This window comes from Pipistrellus hanaki (assembly GCF_964339955.1).
Source record: "Pipistrellus hanaki genome assembly, chromosome: 4".
NCBI classification, from domain to species: Eukaryota; Metazoa; Chordata; class Mammalia; order Chiroptera; family Vespertilionidae; genus Pipistrellus; species Pipistrellus hanaki.
The window spans coordinates 84235825-84248569 of record NC_140506.1 but is presented as its reverse complement, the minus strand read 5'-3'; the positions used below and the strand labels follow the sequence as shown (position 1 = coordinate 84248569).

Sequence of the window (12745 nt, the reverse complement as noted above, 5' to 3'; positions counted from 1 at the left end):
GCCGACCCCGGCAACAGGCTGGAGCAGCGCGGGAGCCCGCGGAGAACAAAGGGGTGCCACAGGCCAACCTGCTGAGCTCCCAGGACAAGGAGGAAGAAACCAAAGAAGTTCTCAATGTGAAGAAATCAAGTGAGAGCAAATGATAGTAAAATTACTTAAGAAAGAATACAAAGAAGATCTTGAAAAATCAAAGACTAAGTCAGAACTCAACGCACCAGCCAACATTGCAACATAAATGCGTTTTGTTGTTTTTTTTAAAAAAAAGAAAAAAAAAAGAAGAGAAAAAAGGGACAGAATGTTGGAACAGCGGCGACCAGGCCTAGAGTGGCCAGGCACAAGGCAGTGGCAGCTGGGCCCGGAGCAGCAGTGGCCAGGCCCCAGAACAGCAGCAGCCAGAACAAGAGCATCAACGGCCAGCACTGGAGCAGCCAGACCTGGGGCAGTGGCAGCCAGGCCTGAGGCAGAGGCGGCCAAGCCCAGGGTGGCCAGTCCAGGAACACCCAGACACGGAGTGGCTGGGCCCGGAGAAGCCCGGCCCAGAGCAGCCGGGTTGGGAGCAGCCAGGCCCAGAACAGCAGTAGACAACCACGAAGAATCCAGGCTGGGAGCGGCCAGGCTCGGAGCAGCCGGGTCAGGTGCGGCCAGGCCCGGAGCAGCGGCGGCCAGGCTGGGAGCGGCCAGGCCCGGAGCAGATGGGTCTGGTGTGGCCAGGCCTGGAGCAGCGGCTGCCAGGCTGGGAGCGGCCAGGCCCGGAGCAGCAGCTGCCAGGCTGGGAGCAGCCAGGTCCGGAGCAGCCGGGTCTGGTGTGGCCAGGCCCGGAGCAGCGGCTGCCAGGCTGGGAGCGGCCAGGCCCGGAGCAGCAGCTGCCAGGCTGGGAGCAGCCAGGCCCGGAGCAGCCGGGTCTGGTGCGGCCAGGCCCGGAGCAGCGGCTGCCAGGCTGGGAGCGGCCAGGCCCGGAGCAGCCGGGTCTGGTGCGGCCAGGCCCGGAGCAGCGGCTGCCAGGCTGGGAGCGGCCAGGCCCGGAGCAGCAGCTGCCAGGCTGGGAGCGGCCAGGCCCGGAGCAGCCGGGTCTGGTGCGGCCAGGCCAGGAGCAGCGGCTGCCAGGCTGGGAGCGGCCAGGCCCGGAGCAGCCGGGTCTGGTGCGGCCAGGCCAGGAGCAGTGGCTGCCAGGCTGGGAGCGGCCAGGCCCGGAGCAGCCGGGTCTGATGCGGCCAGGCCCGGAGCAGCGGCTGCCAGGCTGGGAGCGGCCAGGCCTGGAGCAGCCGGGTCTTGTGCGACCAGGCCCGGAGCAGTGGCTGCCAGGCTGGGAGTGGCCAGGCCTGGAGAAGCGGCTGCCAGGCTGGGAGCGGCCAGGCCCGGAGCAGCCGGGTCTGGTGCGGCCAGGCCCAGAGCAGCGGCGGCCAGGCTGGGAGCGGCCAGGCCCGGAGCAGCCGGGTCTGGTGCGGCCAGGCCTGGAGCAGCGGCTGCCAGGCTGGGAGCGGCCAGGCCCGGAGCAGCCGGGTCTGGTGCGGCCAGGCCAGGAGCAGCGGCTGCCAGGCTGGGAGCGGCCAGGCCCGGAGCAGCCGGGTCTGGTGCGGCCAGGCCAGGAGCAATGGCTGCCAGGCTGGGAGCAGCCAGGCCCGGAGCAGCGGCTGTCAGGCTGGGAGCGGCCAGGCCCGGAGCGGCCGGGACCGGAGCAACCGGTCCCAGAGCAGCCGGGTCGGGTGCGGCCAGGCCTGTAGCAGCAACAGCCAAGTCCAGAGCAACTAGGTCGGGAGCGGCAGTGACCAGACCCGGAGCAGCTGGTTGTGGAACGAACCAGAGCAACAGAGGCCAGGCCCGGAGCAGCCAGGCCCGAAACAGCTCGCTCCTCGCCTGTACCTGCCCACGGCTGCCTCTCAGACATGGCTGGAAACTTTTGCGGGAACTTGAGGGTCTGCTGAATCAAGTGATGAAGGCTTAGATCTGGATGTGTTGAGTTAGTATAGCGCTGGGGTGTTGATCTGTAAGTGCCTTGGGTGGGGCCTGGATGAGGCTGGTTGACCTATTTGGAAATGTCTTTTGTGTGAAGTGTATCAATGGGCATGTGGAGGTATTATTGATATGAGATAATGCTAAGTAACAGATTTACTATCTGAAAAGGGATTTACTATCGGGGAAAGGGAGGGAGGAAGAGACTGAACATAAACTGTGCACCTATGGATGAGGACAATGGGGGATGGGGAGGGGGCGGAGGGTGGGGTGGGAACCTGGTGGAGGGGGGAAGAAATGAGGAACCTTTGTAATAATATGAACAATAAAGATTGATTTGAAAAAAAAAATAAATAAATAAATAAATAAATAAATAAATAAAAAGAGTTTGTTTTTGTTTTATTTGTTTGTTTGAGTAAAATTAATATCATTTTACCCTTTTCTGTCAACTCACTTCACTTAGCATAACACCCTGAAAGTTCGTTCATGTTGTCACAGTAATCAATATTTCCTTTTTTTAAATGTCCTTTTTTTTTATAGGCTAAGTAGTATTCCATTGTATATATACCACATCTTTTATCCATTCATCAGTCAGAGGGTACATCAGATGTGATTTAAATATTTGGCTTATCTAAGAATTTCTCACTTATTTGGGTGGATAAAAAAGTCTCAGAAAAGACTTTGGCAAATTGTTTTCCATCCATCTCTATATGATATATTTTTAGTACTCTGATTTCATATTATTTGTTTTTCTCTTTTTCTTCTAGGCAAAAATAGCACAACTTCAAAGACGTCTTAAAAAAGTATTGTTATCTCAAAGGAATTGTTTGGAACCAAACATGTTATCCAGTAATACAGCCTGTAAGGTTGGTATAAACATAAAGGAGTTTTAATAACTATTTTGACCCACATTATAGTAGTTGTATCATAAGAAATGAGTATGTTTCCAAACTAAGACAAAAGGATTAAAAGACAATGTATTGATACTTAGAATGTTTCTGTGACTTTATCTCTTGTGAAGCCAAAAGTGAATGCCACTTGTATTACTTTCATAAAATGAGTAGAGAGTTGATATATGATTGCCTAGATTGTCCCCATTCCACCATTTTATCATGATGAAACATATACAGCAATGTTGAAATAATTTTACAGTGAACCCGGTGTATTCAGCATCTAAATTCTATCTTTACTATTTTAATATATTCATATTTATATTGTTTGTCAATCTATTATCCCTAAGCTATCTTTATATTTGGTACATTCACACGTACACACGTATTTTACAACATACACATACTGATTTGAAAGAGAGAGGGAGAATGAGAAACATTGATGTGAGAGAGACAAGACATTAGTTGTTTATATTTTTAAATAAAATTCAAATTTAATCTTCAATATACACTCACTGAATTTTTTAAAAATAAATAGTGTTTATTTACTTTGGTATCATATTTATGCTAACTGCATGAATGAATTAGGAAGTATTCCCTGCCTTGTTTAATGAAAGTGTGTAAGATTTTTACTGCTTCCTTCAGTGTTTGATAGTATCTACATCTGGGTAAGGAACTTTCTTTATAGGAAGATTTTTTTCTTTTTTTTAAGTTTTTGGAGAAGGTACTCTCCATTATAAATGCTTTTAATATATTTTATTGATTTTTTTTTTACAGAGAGGAAAGGAGAGAGAGAGCTAGAAACATCGATGAGAGAGAAACATTGACCAGCTGCCTCTTGCACACCCCCTACCAGGGATGTGCTCACAACCAACGTACATGCCCTTGACCGGAATAGAACCTGGGACCTTTCAGTCCACGGACCTACGCTCTACCACTGAGCCAAACCGGTTTCGGCGGAAGATTTTTTTCTTAAATTCAATTAATAGATATAGGGCAATTCAGATTTTTTTCTTTCATCTTTTTTTTTCTTAGTTCTGAAACTTCCTCCCTGCAATTATCCCCCCCACCCCCATCCTTAATCTACCAGCCCAGATTTCGGCCTCACCACCTTTCTTCCATTCCATTATTCAACCCTCCACCTCCAGACTCATACCCCTCCCCAAACTTCACGCCCCATCTGCGCCAGCCATTTCCCCTAATACCTTCACTCCTCCCTCTCCCCACCTCAACACCCTCCAACCTACTTTCCCATTCCTGGGATTGCCAGCACTGGGAGGTCCCCTGGGAGGAAGGACAGCTGCTGGGAGGAGTCGGGCTCAGCTAACCCCTCAGATCAGGGCTTTGGTCTATGGAGATCAAGGGACTCTGAGGGTCCCACCTTTTCTTTCATCTTGTATCAGTTTTCTAAATTGTTCTTTGCAAGGAATTTGTCCATTTTATCTAAGTTGTTGAATTTGTTATCATAAAATTATTGATAAAATTAAATTCCCTTATCTTTAATATTTGTAGAGCTGTAATGATTTACTCTATTTCTTTTCTGATAATGGTAAGCTATGTTTTTACCTTAATCAGCCTTGCTAGAATTAAAACCTTATCAATTCTCTATCACTTCTATCTTTTCTGCTTTTTATTATTTTTTCCCTCTATTACTTTGTGATATAATTTGCTCTTCTTTTCCCAATTCTTAAAAGAGCATTAATGTTTAACCTTCTTTTCTACTGGAAAATATTTAAAGCTATACATTTCCTTCTAAGCACTGCTTTTTCTTAGCATCTTAGTGCAGAGATTATATCATATTTGTTATATTGTATTTTTTTAAAAATATATTTTATTGATTTTTCACAGAGAGGAGGAAAGAGGGATAGAGAGTTAGAAACATCGATGAGAGAGAATCATCGATCAGCTGCCTCTTGCACGCCCCCCACTGGGGATGTGCCTGCAACCAAGGTACATGCCCTTGACCGGAATCGAACCCGGGACCTTTCGGTCCACAGACCAACACTCTATCCACTGAGCCAAGCCGGTTTCGGCTGTATTTTTGTTTTTAATCAGTTCAGAATAATTTCTAATTTTCCTTATGATATTGTTCTTTGACTCATTGGTTATTTAGAAGTGTGTATATGTTTAATTTCCATATATTTGGTACTTTTCTAGATCTACTATTTTTACTGATATCTAATTTCATTTAGGTTAGAGAACATACTTTATAAAATTTCAATCTTGGCAGTTTATTGACACTTACTTTTTAGCCCAAGATATAGTTTCCCTTGGTGAATGTTCCATGTATACTTGAAAATAATGTTGGGTGTAATCCTATATAATAAAAGCCTAATATGCAAATCGACCGAACAGCAGGACAACTGGTTGCTATGTTGTGTGCTGACCACCAGGGGACAAACGCTCAATGCAGGAGCTTCCCCTTGGTGGTCAGTGTGCTCCCACAGGGGGAAGGCTGCTTGGCCAGAAGCCAGGCTCACAGCTAATAAGCGCAGTGGTGGTGGTGGGAACCTCTTCCGCCTCCACAGCAGCTCTAAGGAGCAGTGAGCCAAGAGGTAAGGAGCAGAGAGCAGGCAGTTTGTAAGGAGCGAGGGGTCCTGAACTACGAGAGGGATGTGGACATCCCTCAAGGGCTCCTGGACTGGTAGAAGGTGCAGGCCGGGCTAAGGGACCCCTCCCCCCATCTCCCAGGGCACAAATGTCATGCACCAGGCCTATATTGTTCTATAAATGTCATTTCTGTGTTAATTGTGTCAAGGTGAATAATGGTTCTGAAAAGATGCTCTTGACCAAATTCTCAGAATCTGTGAATATCTTACTTTATATGGTAGGAGGATCTTAGAGGTGGCGAGATTATCCGGAGGCTCAGTATTCATAGCATCCTTATTTAAAGGAGTCAAGAAGGTCACAGCAGAAAAGAGATGTGACAGTGAAAACAGAGATTGGAATGATTGCACTGAAAATGGAGGAAGGGGCTGTGAGCCAAGAAGTGCTGATGGTTTCTAGAACTTGGGAATAAGGAAAGAGATTGTCCCCTAATGTTTCCAGAGGAATGCAACTCTACAAACAACTTGATCTTGGCTTAGTGAAAGGAATTTCAAATTTCTGTCCTCCAGAACTGTGATGGAAAAAGTTTGTGTTAAACTAATACAGAATGTGGTATCAGGGCATGTGGGATGCTGCTCTAACAAATAGCTGAAAATGTGGAAGTGGATTTAGAATGTGATATTGAGTAAAAAGCTAGAATAATATTGAGTAACATGATTTTTTTAACACACTCTCAGTAGAAATGTAGATATTAAAGATTGCAGGGGAGAGCTCATAAAGGAGAGGAGGAGCACCTTAGAAAAAACATATATGTAGTCATTGAGAATATTTAAGTCTTCATGAAAAGATGTGGAAGAAATATGGATATTTAAAAGCACAGTTGCTGAGGATTCTAAAGGAAACGAGGACAGAGGAATCTTTCTACATAGTGGCAGGAAGCTTAGCTGGATTGTGTGTCCTACAGTGATTGGAAAACAGAACTTGTAAGTGATCTACTTGGATTTTATTAGACTAACAAGATTTTTTCAACAAAGGGTGGAAGGTTTGTCTTCGTTTCTTGCTTTTTACAGTAAAATGTGAGAGGGAAGAAATACATTGAAGAAGGAACTGTTTAGCAAAAAGAAACCAGGTAGACTTGATTTGGAAAATTCCGAGCCTATTCAGGTTGCAAAAGACCCTAAACTTAGGAGGTTTTCTACCTGAAAGCATGGTCTGGAGAGAAAGCCAATGATGTATCAGGACAGGCCTTTGGTGTAGTGCCTTGGAAAAATCAAAAGCTCAGAATATTTGGTCACACAGAGAGAGAGCTCTTTGAAGAGATTAGGCATTTACTCTTTCAACAGGCAGTTACCTTATTTAGATTTAGCATGTAGGTCCTGGATTCTGTGTGAGCTATAGTTCAGTGACAATTTATTTTGCAAAATCCTTTTTTTTTTTTTAATATATTTTATTGATTTTACATAGAGAGGAATTGAGAGGGACAGAGAGTTAGAAACGTCGATGAGAGAGAAACATCGACCAGCTGCCTCTTGCACACCCCCCACTGGGGATGTGCCTGCAACCAAGGTACATGCCCTTGACCGGAATCGAACCCGGGACCCTTCAATCTGCAGGCCGACGCTCTATCCACTGAGCCAAACCAATCCCGGCATATTTTGCAAAATCCCTGCAATGCTATTCTGGTTGATTTTATTTTTTTGCCTCCATTGGATCTTCTGTTAAATACCTGTAGGTGCTGCCTGTACTCTCCAGTGATATGGGCGGGGGGGGGGTGCGGATTCAGGAAATGTTGACCTGTGGTCACTACCACTGTTGTAGATTGGTCCTGTAGCTGCTCCAGATGTGGAACAGGGGCACTACTGATGCTTCGGTAGTCTAGCCCCACTGACACTGCAGTGTATTTGGCCCACTACTTTTTGGTGTGGAGTCCTGGGAATTGGTTCCTGGCTGGCTTTTGCTAACATTGGTACTGCAGCCACTGAGGGACACAGATGACACTGTTGATGCAGTGGTTCTGGCTGATTCTGCAGGTATGGAGTGGGAGACTAGCCAACCCTGCTATATGTTTGTGGAGAAGGACAGGTCCCTGGCTTTTCTGGCACCCAGTGCAGGATATATATCTATACTAATAAAAGGGTAATATGCTAATTAGACAGGATATACCAGACATCATTTTGGATGTCCTTCCTGACAAAACTGGGGGTCTGGCCGAAGCCGGTTTGGCTCAGTGGTAGAGCGTCGGTCTGCAGACTGAAAGGTCCCAGGTTCGATTCCGGTCAAGGGCATGTACCTTGGTTGCGGGCACAACCCCGGTAGGGGGTGTGCAAGAGGCAGCTGGTCGATGTTTCTCTCTCATCGACGTTTCTAGCTCTCTATCTCTCTCCCTTTCTCTCTGTTAAAAATCAATAAAATATATTTAAAAAACAAAAAAAAAAAAAAAAAAACTGGGGGTCTGGGCGAAGCTGGCCCAGGTGCCTGCATATGGCCAGAGGGAGGTCGTGGGTCGTGGGTGCTGGAGGAAAGCTGGTGCCTACAGCCGGGGGAAGGAAGGCAGCCTACTCTTGCACGAATTTCCATGTACCAGGCCTCTACTAGATAAGAAAAAGAAAACTCTGGGAACTCATTGTGGTGTTACTCCTCAATCTTGAGGACCCAAGCAATCTGCCCTCTTCTTTCCACCTTTTAGGGGCATTTTATGATTATCTCTTAATATACTTTCAAGGCATTTAGTTATATGGGGAAGAGAAAAGTGAGTCTGTGCCACATTGTCCTGGAATTAAAAGGATACATACATATATATACATATATATATACATATATACATATATATCGTACATATTATTTTCTAATGTTTGAACCTATTTCTACATATAAAATCTGTACAAGTAATATAAACATTTCAGAGTTCTTTCTTTGTGTACCTATATTTTTGTTCATGTTATCCATCAGAAAAGCCCATAAGTTAGGCAATCAACCAATTTATCCTTTTGTATTGATTAATATACACAGATATTTTAAATACTGAAAATTCTCAACCAAACCATGGGCTAGATGTTACAGCTCCAAGTTTAAAACAAAACCCAGTGACTAGAAGAGCAAGTTGAAATTTAATCAGTGCTCCTGACTAAATAGTGAAGTATATTTGGCATGTTTTAAAAATTATTGTGGGTATACCAGGTTAAAAATGGCTGACCTAGATGTTTGTTTTTTTTCTTCCTTGCATTTAAGCTGGGAAGTTAATATGTACTATCATTATTTTTATTTATTTGAAGTATTTTTAAAAATTCATTTTTACAAAAACAGCAGTCATTATCATTAGCTATTGCAATATAACTTAATATATGTTTTGCCATCTGTATGCCAGGCTATTTTTGAGAACAGTTTCTAAGTTAAATTTTACCTGTCATCAATTTTGTGTGGAAGAAGACAATTCCTAATCCTCCTCTCATCTCTGACTTTATCTTGCCCGATTAACAGGTTGCAAATTCAGAAACTCTGAATTTGGATAAGAATCCAGTTAATAGTCTAGATGAAAAAAAGACACCTATGAATTCTGGACCTTCTAACCCTTCAGAAAAAGCAATTGAAAAGATTGATTTGTCACAGGATCATGATGAGGCTGTTTCTGAAAGGTAGGCATTTCCTCAAAAATGCATAAACTTATGTATCTCAATATATGTTTGTAAACATGTACCCTTTTGTCAGTTAAGCATAAAATAGCTTAAAGCTTCATATTTTATATAAACATTTTTTATTATGAAGGAATGGGATTGGTTCCTCATAGCTTTTATTGTTGTTTTAACAGTACTAAGTAAAACTTTGAATTGGTTAGGTGTCAGGTTTTACTGTGATGCTTCCTAGGTTTCGTATGGTGACTGGATGATCAACTGGAGCACTTCAGTAGTTTCCAATGCTATACTTGGAAAAGACAAGGCCTTATGAAACTGGTTTAAAAAGAATTAAACAGAGGAATAAGTAAGACTAAGGAAACAGTGCCCAAAATTATACATGATGAAAGTATTATCGTGATAACTTCAAATTAGATTGAATAAGTGAAATTACTTGTATAATTGAGTCACAGAGCAGCTGAGAACTATTAATTGTAGTTTAATGCCATTATTTTATAACTTCAATATCTGAAACATCTATATATATCTGTTTTTGTTGGTGTTCTGTGAGTTTCTGATCATTTGATTCTGTTGGCATACTTGATAATTTCTGAAAAATTGGTGAGGCTGTGAATGATATCATTTTTAAAAAAAAATATTTTATTGATTTTTCACAGAGAGAAAGGGAGAGGGATAGATAGAAACATCGATGAGAGAGAATCATTGACCAGCTGCCAATGTACATGCCCTTGACCGGAATTGAACCTGGGGCCTTTCAGTCCGCAGACTGACGCTCTATCCACTGAGCCAAACCGGTTTCCGCTGATATCATCTTTTTAAAGATGAGATTTTTCTGTCCTGCGGCAGATTAGAGCAAGGTCTGATCACTTAATCTACTCATGGAATTATAAATTGAGGCTCATTTTCTTTTTGGTAATACTCCTGCTTCTTGTTCATTCTGGTTCTAAAGACATAGCCTTTCATAGTTCCCAGCAAACTATAAGAATGTATAAGAGGCTAGAGAAAGAACTATTTAAAAGTAGGATGCCAAATATTTCTTGTCAGTGTCACAGGGGTCAGACATTTTCTCTCCACCTGGCTATAATGAAGAGACCTATAATATCATGGAAAATGAGGTAGAGTAGTGCTTTAGACGTGGATAGCTGTAGGTGGCACTAAATTATTCCTGGACTAAAGACTACAGTGGAACTACAACAACAACAACAAAACTAAACTTAAAGGACTCAAGGTACCAAATGAATCCTAAGTAATTCATCGGCAAAAAACAAAGTCCAACACTATTTAAAGCAGTAGTTCTCAACCTTTCTAATGCCGCGACACTTTAATACAGTCCCTCATGTTGTGGTGACCCCCAACCATAAAATTACTTTTGCTGCTACTTTATAACTAATTTTGCTACTGTTAATAAATCATAATGTAAATATCTGTGTTTTCCAATGATCTTTGGCTCTACAGCAGTGGTTCTCAACCTGTGGGTCATGCCTCCTCTGCCCCTGAGGGCTTCCATACTGTCAGGGGGCAGGCAGGGCTGAGGGACCCTTGCTCCAGTGCATGAATTTTCATGCACCGGGCCTCTAAGTTACATATAAAGGAACAACAACTGATCAGCTGTAACCATAACTTCACAAAGTAGAAGTCATCTTTAAAGTATTAAACTGGAATAACATCTCTAAAACATTAAAAAGAAAAACTGTTCATTCAAATTTCTACACTCAATAAAAATATATTTCAGACATATAGAGGAAAAAATGATTTATTGCACTATAAAAAAAAGTGAAAAAAAAATATCAGCATCAGACCTGCAATAAATGTTAAAGAAGCCCAGTTGGCATGGCTCAGTGGCTGAGCTTTGACCTATGAACCAGGAGGTCATAGTTTAGTTTCCAATTAGGGCATAAGCCTAGGTTGCAGGCTCAATCCCCATTTAGGGGGCATGCAAATCTCCTCCTCTCTTCCTCTCCAAAATCAATCCTATATAATAAAAGCATAATATGCTAATTGGACCAGACATCCTTCTGAGGGAAGCCGGGTTACCGGGTGCCAGAGGGAAGCCAGTGCCAGCAGTCGAAGGAAGGAAGGCCTACTCTTGCATGGATTTCATGCATTGGGCTTCTAGTAAAAATATACATGTTTTGTAAAGGTTAAAATTCTGCAGACAGAAGGGAAATATCAGATGGAAGTCTTAGCTCTATGCAAAAATAAAGTAATGAAAAGGGCATTTGTCATTTAAAATTTATATGGATAAATATAAAATTTTGTTTTTATATAGGGTATATATGTGTGTATATTATACTGTTCCTATATGTGTGGTGTTTATATATGTGTGTAATATACTATTTCTATATAGTATTTTTATGGACAGGCAACAAATAGTTGGAATTTTATATTTAAAATCAGTATCATTTACAATAATATCAAAGAACTAGAGGCCTGGTGCATGAATTTTTTCCCGTGTGGGGTCCCTTTGGGTGGCCTGCAGGGATCAGGCCAAAACCCACTGTCAAATGCCGCTTACAGCTCCTACCTACCGCCTACAGCTCCTACCTACGCTCCCACTCATCCCAGCCCTACTGTGCCTGCCATGGGCTTGCACCCAATCAGTCCCGATTTTAAGAGGCTTGTGCTGCCATAGCAGCACTCATCAGCCATGAGCCCTGTGTCTGGCACCCTCCCAAGAGTAATGGCCTGCGAGTTCAGAATGAAACCGGCTCTCCAAAGTCCCCTGAGTGGTCCTGGAATGTGTGAGGGTGCAGGCCAGGCTGAGGGACCCCCACTGGTGCATGATTGGGCCTGGGAGGGTTCCAGGGCGTGTCCAGCCCATCTCACTCAGTCTCAATCAGCTGGACCCCAGCAGCAAGCTTACCTACCTGTCAGAGCATCTTCCCCCTGGTGGTCAGTGCATGTTATAGGGACTGGTCAACCAGTTGACTGACTGCTCCCTGGTGGTCAGTGCACATCATAGTGAGCAGTTGAGAAGTATTAGCATATTATGCTTTGATTGGTTGTTTGATGGTTCTGCCGTTTGGTATATTTGCACATTACCCTTTTATTATATAGGATGATATACCTAGGAATAAAATTGCCAAAACATCTATAAGATCTCACTTCAAAACTACAAAAGGCTTCAGATTTCTGGTCCAGCATGTAAGGAGTCACCTACCATTTTATTTTAACAACAATTGAAAAGCTGAATAAAGTGAAAGTATCAACTCTTAGATTTATCAGAGAAGTAGGGTCACGGAGCAAACTACTACCCCCCATATTGGAGAGACAAACAGGCAGAAACAGAATCACAACCTACTAGGACAGAAAGGTTGTGTATATATGTATGTGTGTATATTATACTGTTCCTATATATGTGGTGTTTATATATATATATATATATATATATATATATATATATATATATATATATACACACACACACACACACACACACACACACACACACACACATATATACCCTATATAGGAACAGAAACCCATGAACACAAACCTTGAGATCTAGTGTGGAGGTACGAAATTTTAAAACTCTGGAGGTGGGAAGACTGTTATAGGTGGACCCCACAGTTTTGTGAATTAAACCTCCTCAAGGCCTCTAGGTCCATCTAGTGAATATTGGAGAAAAATCCTCTCATGTTTCCCACAGGTGGAAGGTGAAAGGAACTTTTTGGAATACCCCAGCCAGAGACCTCTCTTTTAAAAAAAAATATATTTTATTGATTTTTT

The 12745-nt window shown here is 43.1% G+C and overlaps 1 protein-coding gene across 3 annotated transcripts in view; it reads left to right on the top strand.

Annotated features, from left to right (window-relative positions):
- ATF7IP2 (activating transcription factor 7 interacting protein 2) overlaps positions 1–12745 on the top strand; it is a 71303-nt gene that overhangs the window by 40584 nt on the left and 17974 nt on the right. For all 3 annotated transcript variants that reach the window (XM_084881127.1, XM_084881128.1, XM_084881126.1), the window contains 2 exons: positions 2718–2816; positions 8865–9019. In XM_084881127.1, coding sequence (XP_084737253.1) covers positions 2718–2816; positions 8865–9019 — 254 coding nt within the window. The remainder of the gene's footprint in view (positions 1–2717; positions 2817–8864; positions 9020–12745) is intronic.